An 18,940-nucleotide genomic window follows, 5' to 3' on the forward strand; every position below is an offset into this window, starting at 1 on the left:
TCATTACATTCATCTCCTTCTTGCTCTCTTCCTTCCTTGCCTCCTCGTCCTCATCTTTCTCCTTCTCTTCTTCATTATCTGCCACTTTCCCAGCTCAGCGGTGTCAGTCAGGCAGACAGACACCGCTGCACCGTTAGGTGGGAGGAAAGATGCAGGTGAAGAAGGATTTTCTTCTGCAGGGGGTTTTAGTCTGATCTGGCAACACGCTGGTTTGTGCTAACAGGCTGTGTGATTGTGTTTGGGTGTGCTGCTGATGAGGTGGTGTGTGTAATTACAGGGGGTGGGGGGCGTATTAATGACTCGGGCGGAGTTTGGGAAGAGACTGAGATTTAATTAGGCAACATGGGTGACAAACATGAAATTAGTTTTATTTTATTAGCCTGCTTTAATTCTGTTGACTTTATTTTATTTGATTCTTTTTTATTTATAAAAAAATTCTAAACAAGTCATTATGCACCCTGCATTCATTTAAAATTGTAATAGTTACCATAGTATAATTGAATACCTAATTAATGCTGTTTAAATGTGTTACTCTCAGATAAGTTTTATAATAATTCAAAGCAAAATGATCAGGTGTTCCTGGTGTATTATTTTCGTGACAATCATTTGTAATTTCATAGAACTTATCGCACGTATCGCTCTTGTTTTTTTTAGAACATTTGAATTAAAAGGCTTTGAGAGAATATGAAGTCATTCCAAGTCAAAAGCTTAAAGTCCAATTAAAGTCACAAGGCACTGAGGGTTATGTTACCGATGGAAGCCGCCAAGCTAGCATTTGTGCTAGCGAACTAGGCTACACTTTGCAACTGTAGAGATTTTTGCATCAAATTATTTAAAATTATGTTATTGATATATTCTGCTCACCAACTGACAAACAAGACTACAAACATGAAAATAAATCGGCGCGTCTTCTTAAAACTACGTATAAATAACAAACACTGGAAGCACTTTGAATCATTTCAGTGCAGCTTGCAACCAAATAAAAATGACTTTCTCCTTATTTAAAATGCAGTTGTTGTACATTTCACATGCAGGTTGCCTGTGTGGTGAAAATGCTCTTTCTCGCAACCATAATCACAGTGCGGCTGAAATAAACGCTTGTGATTGATCAGTCAGCCAAAATCATGATGGAGATTATTGTACGAGTAATTTGTCAGCTCTATAACGGAGCAGGCGGGGTAGATGAAGCTTTATAGCCTGCCAAAGTGACTGGTATGTGAACTTATCACCCATAAACAAGATTACCAGCATTTAACTGCTGACTGCTGCAATTTCCCACTCTTAGATTTATACTTGAGTAACTTTTAAGGTAGATAAATTATTGTGTATATTCTTGTTTTAACCCTTTACTGAATCTACCGTATCCTCTCTGAATGACATTCAAATCTAATTATGATTTTTTTTTAATTTATGGCTGCACTGTTCACATCAAATACTTTTTTTTTAGATGGCTCTCATTTATGCACATTTCCCCAAAAGTCAACCTGACATATTCATGTCTTTGGAAACTTTGAGATGACTAGAATTCAGAATAATGTTCCTTCCTTGCAATTTCTGGCTGCTCAACACCGTTTTATACTGAGATTAAAGGGGCACGCCACCAATTTTGCACATCAGTTTAGCAGTCATGGGGAGCACTATGCAGCCTGTGAAAAAAGTTATGTAATGTCTTCTTTGGCTCTGGAGGGAGCTTTATGAAATCTGAAAAAATGGTTTGGGCTTGGAGACAGAAAACATGCGTTATATACTAGGCTCAAGTTTGAATGACGTGGTTGTTTGCCAGGCAGGCGTCTGATAGAGTTGGGACGAGCCCCTGGTTCTGGTAGTAAAAGTCCCATTTTTCTCTTAGACAATGTTTCATGACACATATTTGAAGCACTTCTGCGGCTTGGATGGACATGAAATTCTCCTGGTTGAATCATCAGTGCAAAAGATTAACAACTGAGTTGTTTAATTAAAAGTTAACTCCCTAGGTGCGTTTCGTCAAGAAACATCCAATCCAGTCACATTTGCTGTTAATGGCGGCTGAAACGTAGATATTACACTGTTGAGAAAACCAACAATACAAGCTTACATCTTAAATTACTTCACTTTTGGATTTTGGGTCAATTTTGGATCAATTCAGAAACTATGGCGCAGAGTTTTGTTCACAAATTCAACGACAAAGCGTTTTGAATGTGCTACCAATCTGATTTGCTCCTCTGACTGGCTTCTTCTCCATAGCAACGACAACCAAGGCTCATAGGTATTGTAGTATTTAGAGCCGTCTGCAATGCCGCACAGACAAAACATGATTCCTCACAAAGTAAGCTGAAATAATTCCAACTGGTTGCCATAACACACACCTTTATATAATCCAGGAGGGTCCCGTGTTTCTGTGTTTGTTAACATATTGATATTGTTTAAAGAAAAGTTTTAAATGGAAATACAGAATGGGGAAAAACACTTCTAGAATCAAGTTGTTCCAGTCCAGTGTTTCTGCATTTTGGGTCTAAAACCCAGGATATCTCTGCCTCTGCTGCGTCACTTTATACCTCACTTTGTTTAAATATACAGCCCCAACTTTATGGAACATGGATTTACCCCTTTTAATAGAAAACCTCAAAGCAAACATGTATGTTGTCTTTCCTAACTATTGTGTGTATGTGGTTTAGGATCAACGGGTTAGTCAAGGTGCGTAACCTGAAGAAGAGGATGGATCGCTTCACTGAGGTGGTGGCCGGGCTGAAGGAGGGCAAACAGGAGATGAGCAAGCAGATCCAGGAGCTGGAGGCCGCCGTCGATACCCTGATGGTCAAAATTAAGGTGGGTGAGATGGACAGTTTGATGTTTACCTTATCTGGGTACATATGTGCTATTTAAAACCCTGTATTCAACTATGAATTGTATATAAAGCCTAAATTCCTCCATATCCCTTAGTACAAGCCCTTTGTTGTGCTGTCTGCTCTGACAGACACATACATGTGAAGAGTTTTGTTTCAAAAATAGGATATCCACCGTTTTGACAAAAGTGCCACCTACTCTCAGTAAATGATGGACAGCATGAAATTAAACCACATTCTGGTGCAGTTTGACAGACAGGCGGTGCCTTAACTCCCTGCTTGACGAAATGAGAACAGATTGGATCCCCAGGATTTTTTTAAATATAGAATGATACAATCCAGCTTGTGATGTTTAGCCAATTTATATACAGTATATATAGCTTTTCATGTGGATAAATAAAGAGATGGTTGGATTTTTAAGTCAAAGATTTTTGACATTATGAGCGTATGATTCAGAGATATTTACCCAAATTGATGGATTGCCGAGACTCTTGACTTCTCATTATCATAATGGTATTTGCTGTTGAATTGGATTAAATTGTGTGCTTTCTCTGACTTTAAGGTCGCCTTCTTTTGAGATAATCTTGCCTATGAATGTCATGAATCTTTAATATCCTGCACTAGGTTTTTCATAAAAAATGTTTTGCTTGATTTTCATAATTTAGCCTTGCTGTCTTCTTTATCAACCCCCCATTTATTCTTTCACCGAAGAGGAGTCTTGGGATGAGTCTGACAGGTGCTCACCACGTTAAACGTTGGGATTAGAAGGACAACGCTGGTCGAGGGACTCAGCAGTGAGACGCTCCTGTCACGTCAAATCCTACCCTGCAGCTTTGTTGGAGAGTAACTGGCAGTTGGAGGAAAAAGGTTGCAGTGACAGCAGATGAATATGAATATTCATCTGCCACAAGACAGCAACACGTTTCTTGTGTGTCTGTGGAAGCCGTCAGATCGCGCTCTGATGACACTTGAAAATAGAGTGACAGTGAACTGTGAGATTCCTGATGCTCTCGGAGGATTTCTTTAAGCTCCGGTAGAGACCAACTGAGATGTTATAGTCTGGTGCTTCAGTATCTGTCTGCAGATCTGACATCCCCATAATCACAGTAAAGAACATCCTCAAAGACGCTTCTATTTTAGGCAGTGATTATAGATGTTGATAGCTTTACTTTGAAGCAGTATGTACAGGAAATAAACTTGCTGAAAAAGATTTTCTTGGTGCCTTTTAGAAAAACGCGCTTCATCATTTTTGCTGAGTTGTTGGTAAATCCAAATGGTTGCTAGGTTGTTGCTAAGATGTTTTTTAAGTGGTTGCTATGTGGTATCTGCTAGGATGTTGCTAGACACAATACATGGCCAAAAGTATAGGGATACCTGAACATTGCAGCCATATGTGATAGTTGTTAACATGTAATTTCAAAATCATGGGCATTAATCTGCTGCTATAAGGCTAGCTGCATGGATTTCAGGGTTTCCCACAGAAAGGTTGGTTAGCAGCGTTGGTAAGAGCTGCCCCCCATCATATGGGGCTTATTACAGGCCTGCGACAGCCACAGATATCAGGGTTTTTTCCTTGATTTAAAAAAGAAAAAGTATTTGATGAAGCATTTGTTGATCGACTGATCGATTCAGCTCTAGTCCACACAGTTTTGGCTATATAGTGTAGAGGGTGGGTGTTTGGGTAGGTTGCTAGTTGGTTGCTATGGTGTTCTGAGTGTTTTTAAGGAAGATCAGAACAGGACATTACCAAGTATGAGATAGATAAAAATCACAGTAGGTACATCCACAAATATCAAAAATGTGCAGAATTGGCCTTCGCTAAAGTAAATGAAAAGTAAACAAGACTGATTTGAACTGAGAGAGAGACTGATTTTAAATGTGACAGGGAGCTCAGTCTCTGCCAATCTGCCAAATGCAATATATTGACATTTATTCTTAAGTCTGTCTGTTTCATTATTCCTGCAAAATACAAGTAACGTTAAGTAGTCCACAGACGGAGGTAATTTTGTTGATATGGTTCTCTTTTTATCCTGTTTCTTCAAACTTCTCTGATGTAGGAAAAATAGAAATAAGTGACACAAAATGGAAATCCAACCTGTACAAGCTCGAGCTTCTGTCAAGAGTTGACAGAAAATAGAGCCTGAACTGAATCTGCTGAGTATATGGAGTTTTCTGTTGAGGTCACAGTCGGGTAAAACCCTGGAGCTGATGGGGTCTCTGTGTCAAGGACACTGGTTTCTTGCCAATCGAAGGCTTTAATCAAGGTCCTCTGTGCATTATAGGAATATTTTAAATTCTCATATAAAGGCTCGATAAAAAAAAAAAAAAACTTTGAGGGGGGTGAAATTACCTGTATCCTACTACAATGGCTCATGTGGCAAATTCAGTGTAATGTACATTTCCACAGCACCGATTCCATCAGAGTCATGTCATACTCACCACTCTGCTGCTCTGTTTGTCTTTAACAGAAATAATGTTTTTATACAGTGGTTTTACGGTAGGGAAAAAAGACAAAGTGGAACACCTGACGTGACTCCAGCTGTACTGATGGAATTAGTGCTGTGGAAATGGACGTTATACAGAATTTAAGACAGCAGGTAAACATGGAGGATGTTTTTAGTTTGTATTCACTGGGGAACAGAGACAATTGGAAATAAAGGCCCGTCTCTAATATAAGCCTGTCCCAAATAAAGGCCTCTCTGCCACTGAAGTAAATATTTGAGAAATTACAGTAATCATCAAGTAAGCATCTTTAACCATTTAAATAAACTCCTGCAGTCTAGAAACATCATAAGTTTATTCTGATTTTGTGTCTGTCAGAGCACCATCATGACCCGGATTGAAATCGACCACGAGTACCAGGCCCTGGTGACCCGGTCGGAGCAGCTGCTGACCGCCATGCAGAACAAGAAGAAGGAGGAGGAGGAGAGGGAGCGGCTCCGACGCATCCAGGAGGAGATGGAGAGGGAGAAGAAGAGGAGGCAGGAGGAGGAGCAGCGCCGCAAGCAGGAGGAGGAGGACAGGCGACTGTAAGTGGCAAGGGGTTCTGGTTGGAGTACTTTTACATTTCAGCCTCTTAACTGAGGCTCAGATGAAACATTTTTGTTTTGCTTTAGCCAAAAATTAAGAGGCACTTGTCAAAGTTAGCGTGTGTTTTTGGTTGGGGTTTTTTTCAGTGAAAAATGCTGCAGTGGACAAATACACTCACTGTCCACTCATTTTTAAAGGTGCCAGAAGGGATTTACATAATGAGATCGCTGCTCCAAAAGGATTTATTTTTATAGAAGCTATAAAGTGTTATCAGGCTGAGCTGTTGCTTTTTACATTTTCTGCATTTAGCTGACACTCTTATCCAGGGTGATTTACGAGTACAGCAGTAGAATAAGCTTCAATTCCCCAGTGTCCGTCATTACAGGAGTACAATAGCAAGGATGTCAAAGGTCACAAGCCTCAGAGCTTGAGAAAATGTTTAACAAACAATGTCTGTATACATGTCTGACGTAAAGAAATCAGGTCACGTTTTAATGATGTAATTTTGGCATGGCAGTGTCAAAGAGTTTTATTATCTAATTTAATTCAGGATTTGCTGGAGTTCATGGGTCCAATGGTGTCAGCAGTTCCCCTGCACTTTACAATCCTTCACATGTTTGTCAAGGAAGGCTGATGTTTTCGGTTGTTAGTGTCTCCAGATTTTATCTATAAACAATGGGATTTAGGCAAGAATTTAGGAAAGGACAATATTATACAGTGTAGGAAAATATGGACATAGTGTCTGTGATGTCACCCCATAGACCTTTTGAAATTTGGGGTTAACCACTTACTGCTAACTTGGTTCGTTACTGGAGTCATAAAATTAGAGATTAATTTGAGAAATGTGATGTTGAGACACTTGTGAATCAAGCAAACAAACCCTCATACATACAAATAGCTGTTCTTTAACATTAATATCTTTTAAACAAAAAAATTATATAAAAAAACATACAGAACTCAGTTGCCAATTTAATAGGTACACCTAGCTAAAACTAATGCATATAGAATAAATCCTCCCTTAATGAAGGTTATTTTGTTCAGTTTATGTTAAAATAGTTTTAGTTTAGAAGAATTAACGATAAAAGATGAGTTTATTTAATATAATTAATTATGAGATTTTACAATGTAGAGGAGTCGGGTATAAAGTAAACATGGAGTAATCTCTGAAAATTGTTTTTCCGTTCTACAACTAAAGAAGAGACGTTAGCAGAACTTTTTGTAGAAATTATATTTCTTTTGTAGAAGAAAAAGGCCGTTGGTTTAGTTTGTTGGCACACTTTTTTTTTTCTTTAAATGCTGATCATTTATTAATATATATTTATAAGTCCTAACAACTCATAATCCTTATGTCAAAGAATAGAAGTTGATGTGTTTACTGTGCATTAAGACTTTTTATTCTTTGTTAATATAAGAAAACTTTGATCAGTGAAGCTTTAAGGCACTTCCAAATTGACTCCAGAGGTTGGATGCGCTTGATGAATAAAACTCATACAGATTCCACATCCATTAATGTTTGTGCAGGGCTGTAGGATCTTTTGGAGAAAATCTTTCTGCTTCAATTTCTGTATTCTGTCTTTGTTCAGTCTGCGAGCCTGTTCTCAGGTAACCAGCTATCCTCGACATGTCTCCCTCTATTTCCCAAATGACACCATGTTAGTGGCCGGTGCGGTTTTGAATCCATCAGGCTCTGCACACGATTACGTGGAAAATTTAATTTCCTGCCCAGATTGCGGCAGGCATATTCTTCACTCAGGTTTGACCCCCACGATCCTCCCCTCCTTCAACGGTATGGAAAGTCTTTTAGGAGGACTGATGGGGGCCATTGTGTTCGTCACAAACCACTACCCACTAATATGAGACATTAGAGACGACAGCCCAAATTTTATGGCCCACTTTCCCTTCCCTTTACTCCCCTCCTCAGGCAAGAAGAACTCCCAATATTCACCTGAAGGTCACAGACTGAAGGTCATAAAAGCAGGAGGGTGTTGGCATGCTGAGCTGCATTACAAGGCCTTAATAAAGTCACTGACCCTGAAATACCTTGTTTTATAGGATTTCCCATTTCATCATAGACCCAGCGCAGGTTTAATCCAAGCATTATATATAAGGATGTGGTAAAGCCTGCCTGTCGATGGAGATTTCTCCCAGCAGACTCCACTTCTGATGCTTTGAATTGCTTAAACATTGTGACTTCAGAGCATGCAGTTTTTCTTTCTTTCAGGCGTTTGGCTGATGTTTCTATTTAGAGCAGCTTGCTGTGTGTGCGCAGCAGAATAACCTTCAATTCCTAAATGACCAGAGTAGAAGCAGTCAGTAGTAAGGAGTGCAAATGTCAGAGTTGTAGTGCTCCGATAGTTTTCCTCTGAGTGCACGACAAAAATAAAAAGGCAAAGAGCAAGAAAATAAACAACAGTTAAAGAGCAACTGAAACAGACACTGGAGAATATTTCTCTTCTGTATGATTTTAGCAACAAATCCATCCAAGTGAAGCTCAAGCGATTAGTCGATTAGCTGTTCGACAGAAAATGAATCTGCATCTATTTTAATAATCGATTAATCGTATGTCACTTGTCACTATTCTTTTAATCAAGCTTAATTGAGAATTTTCTGCTTTTATTTTATGTGATAATAAACTGAATATCGTTGGGTTTTGGATTATTGGTTGACTAAAATAAGCATATTGATGGCATCACCTTGATGCACATTTTTCACCATCTTTGGACATATTACGGACCAAACGATTAATCAAATAATCAAGGAAATAAATGGCTGAATTATAGATCTGAGTATTTTCTAATTAAGTGCATATGACACATTAGAAAAATAACACAAGATACATATGTATACTTTTATACATACGTTCAAAGTAGCAAGAAAGCTACTTTGTACATTGTCGGTTTTCAAACTGTTGTTTAAACTCACTTTCAGTTTTCTGAATTGTTCATTTATTTGGGTGAAACGCTCAAATAAATTCTGCTAATGGAGAAAGGCTGAGTCGTACACTTTTCCAGTTAGAGAAGAAGAAGGGTCGGCATAAATTAGGAAGAACCGGTATCTATCTATCTACCTATCTAACTGTATTTCTCTCACTCTGTTTCAATCCCTCCATCTCTGTCTGTCTTTCTGTCTGTTGTATTCTCCTTCACTTCTGTACTTTCCTCTTTCCTCCATCAGGAAAGCAGAGATGGAGCTGAAGAGGAAGCAGGAAGAGGAGGAGAGGAAGAGGAGGGAGGAGGAGGAGAGGAAGATTCAGGTGGGTGTTGGGTCGGTCGCTCCAGGCGTCCTGCAGACAGGAGCCCTCCATTGGCCTTTGTTGTTTTAACCCAGTAGCTGTTTGCAGATGCTTCACTGGATGGATTTATAAGACTCAGTTTAGAACAAAGGTGCAAAATACCTGAGCACGAGAGATGACTCTTCAAAACCTGTAATTTTCCAGTGTATAAGTGATTTATTACAGTAAGTAATAAAACTGTTGTTTGAAAAAGTTAATTTAGTGCAACTTGTTGAGAGTGTTGGGAAAAACACTGACTCTTGGGGCAAAATACTTTCATTTAAACTGTCATAACATGGACCCCTCATATGCCACCTTTCCATCCACTTGGGATAAACAGTGTGGAAAACGGTTGTGCTCTCCGTGCTTACGAAGAGGTGGTATCAGGTGTGTGTAGCCAAGATGAGCCGTCCCATCATATAAAAGGCTTGTGTAGTGACAGAAAAAGTGTGAGCGGCTCTTCAGATTAAATTATACATTTATTTAATATCAAAGGACTGTGAGGACTCTATATAGTGGAAATTTCCCACTCAGAATTCAGACACTCAAATAAAATGGCGAAGGGTAAATATAGTGCACTGTAAATAGGAGGTGATTTTAGACATAGCCAGTGTGTTCTGTGGATTATCCACAGTAATGGGGACACAGTTTCTGGAAAGAGAAATGTAATTTTTAAATGCTGTCAGCATTGCAAACGTAATCAAATTTCGCTCTATTTGGGGTGGAGGCAGGAATCTCAGAGATGGATATCTCAAAACCCGGACAAATAAAACTGCCCTCGTGGATAGAAACCACTAAACTAGTGGGAAGTGAGAAATGTGTTTTTCCCTTTTTAATTTGTCAACTGGCCCTTTAATGTGTTTACTTTAGGCTGTGTTTGTGTGTGCACTAACCTAAATATACCTGTAAGTTATGGGTTCGTGGTTGTGTTTTCATATACACTTGCATCAGTCTTCTGTTTTTTTAATTTTATTTTTTGAAATGCAAAGAAGTTGTGGCTTGTATGCGTTTGGAAATCTGCACTTTTATACACGTACACTAGATGTATCAGTCTTGCTGTTTTATAAAGCCAATCTTTTCCTACTACTCGTCCTGATCAACCAAAACAGCCTTATCATAAAAACACATGTTGCGTTCAGTTACACCAAAGTCAAGCAAATTTTATTGATGCAGCCCAAAATAACAAAATTCCCTCAGAGAGCTTTACAATCTGTACAACATACAACACCATCTATCGTTAGACCCTCCGTTCAGATACACTAAATATGAATAAGAATAATTAAACGGGGGGAAAAGGAAAGAAACCTTTTCCAAGAGGAGGGGTCCTCTTCCAGGACGAACAGACATGAATTAGGTGTCATATCTACAAAGTAGACTGAAGTAGTAGAATTACAATATGGAGAAAAAGTAAATTAAGTACATATTGTGTAATATTAAGTAAGTAATGCGATAAGTCAAAGTACCAGTGTGGAGGATTTAGTTGCATCTAGCGGTGAAATTGCAGTTTGCAACCAATTGAATACCGCTCGCCTCACCCTCCCCTTCCAAGCGTGTAGGAGAAACTACGGTGGCCGCAAAACTCTCAAAAAACGTGAAAGGTCCCATCTAGAGCCAGTGTTTGGTTTGTCCGTTCCGGGCTGATGTAGAAACGGTGCAACATGGCGACCTCTGTGGAAGGGGACCCGCTCCCTGTGTAGATATAACATACTTATAAATATTATATTCCATTTCTGCCAATAGCTCCTTCTAAATAGCTCCTTCACTGGACCTTTTAAGGAGTTTCACAGTGTAAAAGACACCCTTGTAGATTAAATTTGATAAAACTTCAGCTCTGTTTGCTCTAAGAGGACCTTCTGTAATCACTGCAGATAATATTAGTCCAGTTTAAACAGAGTTTAAAGAGCCACCAGCGGGACCTTAGGTCATTGCAGTAAATGATGTGAGTTGAAACACAACAGTTGTGGTTTCCCTGCGTTTGTGTTCCCGTCCTCGCAGATTTGTCTTTGCAGGACGACGGACTCAAAGCCCTGAAATCCCCCCTCTGCAGCTCTACTTTTCTCTAATCCATGTCTGGCTGTTCCGGCAGGAACATGGCCACACTTTATCTCTCTCCATCACACACTCTAATGGCCCTCTCTGTCATTGTGCATCTGTGTGAGTGTCTTGTTATGCTATTTTTGTGAGGAACGCTTTAAGTGTCACGCCTTCAAAGTGAAGACATTTTGCGGATGATGAATTTTTAGTTTCTTGGTTACTTTAGGGTCTGGATCAATGTTTAGGATTAAATCGGAGTTAGAATTGGTTTTAGGTTTAAGTAAAAGATAAAGCATAAGAGAGACAGTAATGTAGAGAATGAATATAGACAGCAAGATTTTTGTCTTATCAAGCCCTGAAACCCTGATTTTCTTAAAACAAGATAAGAAATCAGCCAATATGATGAGATTATTTCAAATCAACTTGTTTTAGAAATGTTCATCTCTAGAAAACAAGTGAATCAAATTGATTTTCATGTGAAATAGGTTTAAATAATTTCACAAACTTGCTCAGGGAATGTGACAAGGAGGGAGTCCACGCAAGAGATTTACTTAAAACAAGAGTAAGTTATTTAAACTAAGGTTAACACAAGTCAAACAACGGAGTGTGTAGATCAGCCATGTCAGCAATGAAAGCAGCGCATGGATGGGTGGTTAATGTGCCGTGTTGGTGTTGAAGGTGCAAACCAAAGTAAGGTGATGTAAGCTGCAGGAAGGGAGCGACAGAGTGAACACCTGGGCCAGCCTTTATAGCCTAAGGGCCCAGGTGAGCCTAATCAGCTGACGACCCTCCCATGTCAGCCAGTTGTCTGCTGAGGTCGGCCTGGACAGCCTCCAAGACCGTGGGAGGGGCATCACACTTTCACACTGGAAAATCTTTCTCTTATTTGAAGGAAGTTAAAACTTTTTGGACTACAACGACTTCTTCTGCAGGAGAGCTTTAAAGCCTTTCCAATACTGGATTTTTGTGGCTGATACTGATATTAATATCTGAGCGTTAAAGAGATAAAGACATATATCGTCTGCTAATCGGTTTTTAATATAAACACATAACATTAGCAAACGATTTCGATGTTTCTAAACAACCTCAAACATATCTTTGATATTGCTGTAATATGGTTTGTTACTTATCAGCTGATATAAACGCAGATATATCGACCCAGCAGATTTATCAGTCGGGTTTTAGCTCAAAAGTTTTGGAGTGGAGTCACAGATGGGCTTTATGTTGATAGAAGTGCAGATGTGGAGTGTGTCTGTGTGTGTTTAGAGAATCCTTTCACCCAAATTGAAAAACTTTTGAAATGTTCTCACTGAAACCTCTAGTGGTTTCTCTCCATGCAGATAGTTTTGGTGTTATTTGTCCAGGTTTTGCGATTTCTGCCTCCTCCAGAATACAGTGGCCCTCACTAACATCAGTCTTGCTGTTTTACAAATGCCAACACACTGCTTTGTGTGTGTGTGTGACAGAGAGATAGCGGGTTTTACGGTTCACTGGATTTTATGTTTATCATCCAGCGTGTCTCCGTCCGGCCCATCTGTTGCCGTGGCTGCAGGTTCCTGTGGTTCCCCGGGGCGGCGGGGCGACCCGGCCCAGATCAAGTGCAGATTTTAGCGGCAAGCGGCAGCCGTTCAGATCAAAGCTGCTGGCCGGGGGCTTGGAGCCCCAGGCTGGGTTACCCACAAATCTCCTGCACTTCCACCAGCTCAGAGTTGTTGGGCTTCTCAGCACGTTTCCTCTCTTCTAAATATTCATGGCTCCCTCTGCAGACTTTAACAGGGCTCAGGATTTAAGGAGAGGAGGTGACATCAGTCACACTGTGAAACTTAAGTTTTATTTCTCTCTTTATCCATACATTCATAGTAATGATCCAAAATATGATGTGAAGCATTTGGAAGTGACGTTTACTGTCATTAAATGCTCGTCGTAAAACCGAAGTTCATATCGATACCTTTTCACACTTTGATTATAAACCATCAGCCTAAAAATGCATTCAGTGCAACAAAGGCATGATTCTGCTGCTATATCAGCTGATCCATCATGGTTAGGAACTACCCCTGATCCATGATGTAACACTATCAGTCCAGGAATTAACGAGCACTGCTTACATGCAGATCTCAAATGTTTCACAAATGATTGTCGCTTGCAGATTGCAGTTAATTTTGTCAGTCATTCAGGGGCTCCACATACTCATGCATGGGTCAAAAGTGTGGTGTTTGTTTTATTAGTGAACATGAAAGGAAGTTATCTCATGTTCATCACAGGTTTTACTGCAGTATAAAGCCTTTAGTGTCTCAGAGGGAGCTGTGTGGAGTCTGCTAAATGTCCTCAATTGACGTCACTTGAGTCGGCGTCGGTCGGGGCTGAAGACTACAAGTTTGAAGATGAAACAAATCTGTTGGTGTGGAGTTAGAAAGAAGTGATTTTGATAAGGAAGAAGAATGTGTGGAATAAAAAAGATGATATCTCTGCTGCATTTATTTTAAACTGTCCATCATGAGTCTGACAATGTTACAGTAAATCGGTTATTTGGCCAAATCACACAAACAGAAGAATGTTTGAAATCTCTGCCCACTCATGAAAAACACTCAATTAACCACCATGCAGCTGTTTTTTTAAGTCAAAATGTCTCCCTAAAGTATTTTACTATAGAATTACCATTAAAAACACAACCATGACTTCATAAAGTCAATACTACAAAAGCCTACAAAAGTCAGAACATAAACACCAAGCAAAAGCTTAATACATTAAAGTGGTGTGAAAAGAAAGATGACTCCAAATCTTCACCAGCTGGCTTAAAAAAAAATCAGCAATTGTTAAAAGTTCACCCCAAACTATTTACTATAGAATTAGTATCTGAAACACGGCACTCGGGCACTGAGGTGCGGCCATCGAGTCCGACAACGGAGTAACAAACTTTGATTAACTGCTAAAGACTAAGAACAGAAACACTATAATTAAGAAAAGAAAAAGTAACATTAAAAGTGTTAAGAATGTTAAAATATACAAATTTAAGGATGAACGTCAGGTAATGAACTAAAAACCTGCAGTTCCTCGTGCCCTTCCTGAGTCGGTCAAGGAGACATTTGACTTATGAAAGAGACATGAGCATTAATCATCCAGTTTAGCCCCGCCCCTTGCTCGTGTCACTCGTTCCTCCTTTAATGAGCAGGACAGAGGAGATGAAGTGTCCCCCCCCCAGGCTGCAGCTCCTCCTCTGCTCTGTTTGTAGGAAGGTTGAAGGGCGCCTGTGTGCGCATCGATTCGAGTTTTCTGCTTCTATGAAAACCAACAAGTTACTGCGTCCACTCAGTTAGCTTACATTGTTTTTTGTGCACATGTATGAACAAAGTTCTTTGCAGTAATAGAGTATATCTGCGGCTGCAACCTATGATTACTTACATTATTGATCAATCTCTTGATTTTACTTCAGTACTATCAATTAAATAGATTCCCAGAGTCCACAGACAAGCAGCAAATACTCACATTTGAGAAGCTCTAAGTTTTTTCCTTCATAACTTAGTTGAACAATTATTCGATTATAGTTGATTGGCGTAATCAACAACAACAAAGTCGTAAATGTTGTCCTACACATGTGGATTTAAACTGTATAAATCTTACTTTAAAACAACAGCAGCCAAAAGAGACAGTTGCTGCGCAGCTTTGCCTTGTGAAGCTCAGCAACCTGTCAAGCCCCCAGGAACGGCGCTTAGCTAATGTGCATGCTCAGAAACCAAAACCCAGAACCCCGGTGAGCAGCTTTCATTAGAATAAACATCCCATTCTCTTATAACATCCATGGTGTTGCTGCTTTCTGCTGAAAAATAAAACTGTGTCCTATTTTAAAAAATAATAAAATTATATTCAGAGACGGTACCGTTTGCGATGCATTACAGCTGCAAATATCTGCATGTCAGATATACTTGGAAATGAACGTTTCTAATGTCCCGAACTGAGGCCTTTGAAGAGAATGCAGCATGAGGCCATGAGGCCAGCCATGCTGTAGTGGATCTGGCAGATATTTTACACCTGCAGATGGTAGACAACTCTGAGGAGTCAAAAACTTAACTGGCAGTTAACTCCAACACTTCCACACATGAACATATGTTAACAGCAGCACAGACGCTCCAGCTGGGCAACGAATTAATCAGTTCTCACGGAGCCCAGGCAGAAATGTAAAACACTTTACATGTGTGTTTGTGATGTGTGTGTGTTCAGGTGGAGATGGAGGTGCAGCTGCAGGCGGAGCGGGAGGAGGACGCGGCTCGGCAGGCCATCCTGGAGCAGGAGAGGAGGGACCGGGAGCTGGCGCTGAGGATCGCTCAGAGCGAGGCTGAGCTCATCCCCGAGGAGGTGCAGAACGACTCGGGCCTGCGCAGGTGACTAACACAACTACCGCCATCGCTGCCTCACTGTCTTACGTTTGCCTTTGTTTCTCGTTTTGATGCTATTATCGTCGAGTGGGTAGTAGAAAGTAGGAGGATCATTTTCCTGTCCCAGCAAGCTTAGACAGAGAGACTTTGTCTCTTCAAGCTCAAGGAGGTCTGAAGAACCCTGAAGCACAAAATCTGTTTCAAAAGGGAAGAGACACCCTAAGCTTTTGTTGCACCCAACAACCAATGAAATTATAGTAGTGAGAAAAAAGAAATAGGCTGGTGGTTCCCGTCTACACAGCAGGAACTTCATGACCCGTAACTGAACCGGTAGCCATTGTCCGAGGTTCTGCTTTAGTTTCCACTGTACGAGATCCTGGGACTTAATTTGCGTTCTGCTCACAAGTTTAAGAGCTGCGTATCAAAGCTCAGTTCTTCTTCGGTACCAACTGAAATGCATCTGAGTACCAAAAGCTGGTAGAAGTCGAATGTCTGGCCAGATTGTTCATCTTGTTTACTTATAATTCGATCTGAAGGTTTCTGACTGAAATCATAATTTTGACAGTTTTAAGCTGTATTTTAAGTTCTTAGACGACATTTAAGTTCAGCTCCTTTTGTTAAAGGTAAAAATGTATATTTTTCAAAGTTCGGCAATGAAAGAAGTATGATTCTGGTATCGTATAAGATGCAGATGGTACCCAGGCCTAGCAGGCTCGTTTTAAGGTTGGGAAACACTAAAGTAGGTTTTGATGCTTTTAAACTCACAGCCGCTCGGTGGATCTCCATGAGCTTGTAGAGACAAAACTCAGGCTACATAAGAGGAGATGTTTAATTATTAAGCATCAACCCTTCTGAATCCCTACCAGACCCAGACCCTGAACCTTTTACTTCAGTTACAGATCATAAAATAATGATAAGAAATTAAATAAACTGATTCATTATACAATCCTCTTTCTGTTCTGTAAATGTACCTTGCTGTCCTCTCACAGTCCAGTATGAAGTGTGTCAGGGTTCAGTTGTCTTCAGTTGGACAGGATACTGACGGGACAAAGTCAAACTAATTATTTAAAAGGAGTTGATGTGATACTTTACTCAAAGTATGTTCAGTGTGGGTTCAACATTCACTTGCTGTCGAAACACTGAAAGTCTTCTGATCCTGAAGCCCAAACCAACCACTGATAATGCATCACAATCTGTCAGCAGCAGGAAAGGTTGAAAAACAGTCTGATATCCTGTTTTACAGTTTGACACTTTGAAGACTGGAAGTTTCTGTTGGTCAGTGACTGTCCTGCAAGAAGTGGTCAAGAAGTTGGTTTGGAAAAGAGCAAACAGTCAGAGACTGTTATTTAAATCCGTCTCCGACTCTGTTTGCTGTGCGGCAAACCGTACTGGAGAAACCATCATCTCCGTTCGATCCTGTGTTTAACCATTCTTCTTCTTCTTTGTTTCTTGTTTTCTCCTCTCAGTAACGGCTCCTCAGTTCCATCGTCCCCAGAGAGAGCAGCGTAAGACCCGGCGATTTAACCCTTTAATTTAATCCCTACTCCCACCTGCCCTTGACCTTTGAATCTATAACAACCCCCGCATGCTGTAACAATCTGCCAGCCGAGCACAGCCCCGTTCTTTAACAATGACATGCTGATTGCAACTAACAGTTGCATCAGTTAAATAGAAGGCACTTTTATTTTTTATTTTTTACTTGAATAGAATAGAAGGAGTTTTCTGTCCACATCTGAATGAAGTAATTAGCACCAACGTGATTGTCACCCACCAGAAACGTGATCCCGGCCCGTGTTTATCAAACTTGTGAGGATTTTACCAAAGAATGCTCTAAAGAGTTTACTGAGGAGTAAAAATGTTATTTGACAACAGTGAAGAAAAACATATCTATCAAATGACTCACTCTTACTTACAGCAACGTGCAGGAGTCCCCTTTAAAAGGAGAATTTATAGGCACACATTTTAGCATAGATTAACCAACATCTTTCCTATTAAAAGCTGCTCATTCTTTAAAGAAAAGCTCTAACTTTTAAAAGAATAAATAACACAATTCTTCTCTTACAAATAAATAAATGACTGATCCGCTGATCTGAATTATATATATATTGCCTCGGATAATACAATGGCGTTTTGTTCATAATGACCAATGCAAAACATCATGATCATGAACTGTAAGGCCCAACAGGCCAATTTTAAGCATATTTTTAAATCCAAACGCCCACGATAAATGGCTTTTATTGTTCTAGGAGTTAAAGTGAAGAATTTTGACATTTATCTTTCACTGATGTCCAAAATGTCGCTCTCAGCAGTTTGATAAATTCGGGCCGTGTCCTCTGATCAGAGTTTGGAAGGAGAATCACTTCTTGATGAGACGCGGGGGAAAGGAATCACCTTTCCTTCTCTTGATTGGTTTGTTATATTGTTCAGTGCTGCTCCGTCTTATAATCCTATAATCCTCTGTTTACAGCGCTGCTGGAACCACGAAGCTCAAGAGCTTGACCATGTAGGTTTCCTCTCAATACCAATACACCAAACACCCTCAGGACACTGTGTGATGCTAGATGTAGATTTGCAGGACTTGTGTTTTTTTTGTTTTTTTTAAAGGTATATTTAGAGAGGCTGCATAAATCCGATGCACTCCGCTGTAGTCTGCAGTGACTTCCACCATCTGTTTTGCTCGGGAACACGAGCAGTGAGAGGTTGAGCCGGTTCAGCGATGCAACCTGAAATGTTAAAGCACTCTGAGCGTTCGCTGGTTGCGGCGTTCGCTTCAGTTTTCATGGCAGAGCGTCGGTTCGTAGGCCTCAGCCTGGCAGCCTCCCTCGCGCTTCTCACTGCACTTACCCTGAAGCGACCCACATACAAAGGCACTCTGAAAGTTGAAATTGATGCTTCACGTCATGAGTCAGCTGTAGTAGTGGCCACATTACACTTTTACACACATGCTGGAGTGGTGCATCGTAGCACTTTATACACCAGGTGGTTCCAATCTGCTGTCCTCTTCTTCCCTAGATTGTTTTTTTCGTCCCACTGCAGTGCTCTTTTCAAAGTTACTCATTACAAACTACAGTATTTTCCTACGAGCTGACTGAAAATCTAAACGTTAGAGACAACTGTGGTGATGAGGCAAGTTGCAAAACATCCTCAAGGATAAAACTGTAAATCCAGCTGCCTTTAACCAAGAACTGATAGATGTCCCACTATGAGGAAGAGCGAAAAGCTTCATAGACATGCAGACAGAAAAATCCAAGATGAGGACATTTATGAGACAAATGCTCCTTTAAAAGAACAATAGGAGTGTTAGCAGGAAGTAACAAGTGTAACCGGTCCTGATGTCCAGAGTAAGTCAGACATGAAGGAGGACGCGCACACTTTAACCAGAGGCAGAGAGCGTCATATTAACGACTACACAC

The 18,940-nt window shown here is 40.2% G+C and overlaps 1 protein-coding gene across 1 annotated transcript in view; it reads left to right on the plus strand.

The window, feature by feature from the left end:
* myo6a (myosin VIa) overlaps positions 1 to 18,940 on the plus strand; it is a 150,987-nt gene that overhangs the window by 107,396 nt on the left and 24,651 nt on the right. The window contains exons 25-30 of the mRNA XM_044169264.1: positions 2,655 to 2,805; positions 5,643 to 5,851; positions 9,027 to 9,105; positions 15,373 to 15,533; positions 16,994 to 17,032; positions 17,995 to 18,030. Coding sequence (XP_044025199.1) covers positions 2,655 to 2,805; positions 5,643 to 5,851; positions 9,027 to 9,105; positions 15,373 to 15,533; positions 16,994 to 17,032; positions 17,995 to 18,030 — 675 coding nt within the window. The remainder of the gene's footprint in view (positions 1 to 2,654; positions 2,806 to 5,642; positions 5,852 to 9,026; positions 9,106 to 15,372; positions 15,534 to 16,993; positions 17,033 to 17,994; positions 18,031 to 18,940) is intronic.

Source organism: Siniperca chuatsi, linkage group LG16, assembly GCF_020085105.1.
Source record: "Siniperca chuatsi isolate FFG_IHB_CAS linkage group LG16, ASM2008510v1, whole genome shotgun sequence".
Lineage (NCBI taxonomy): Eukaryota > Metazoa > Chordata > Actinopteri > Centrarchiformes > Sinipercidae > Siniperca > Siniperca chuatsi.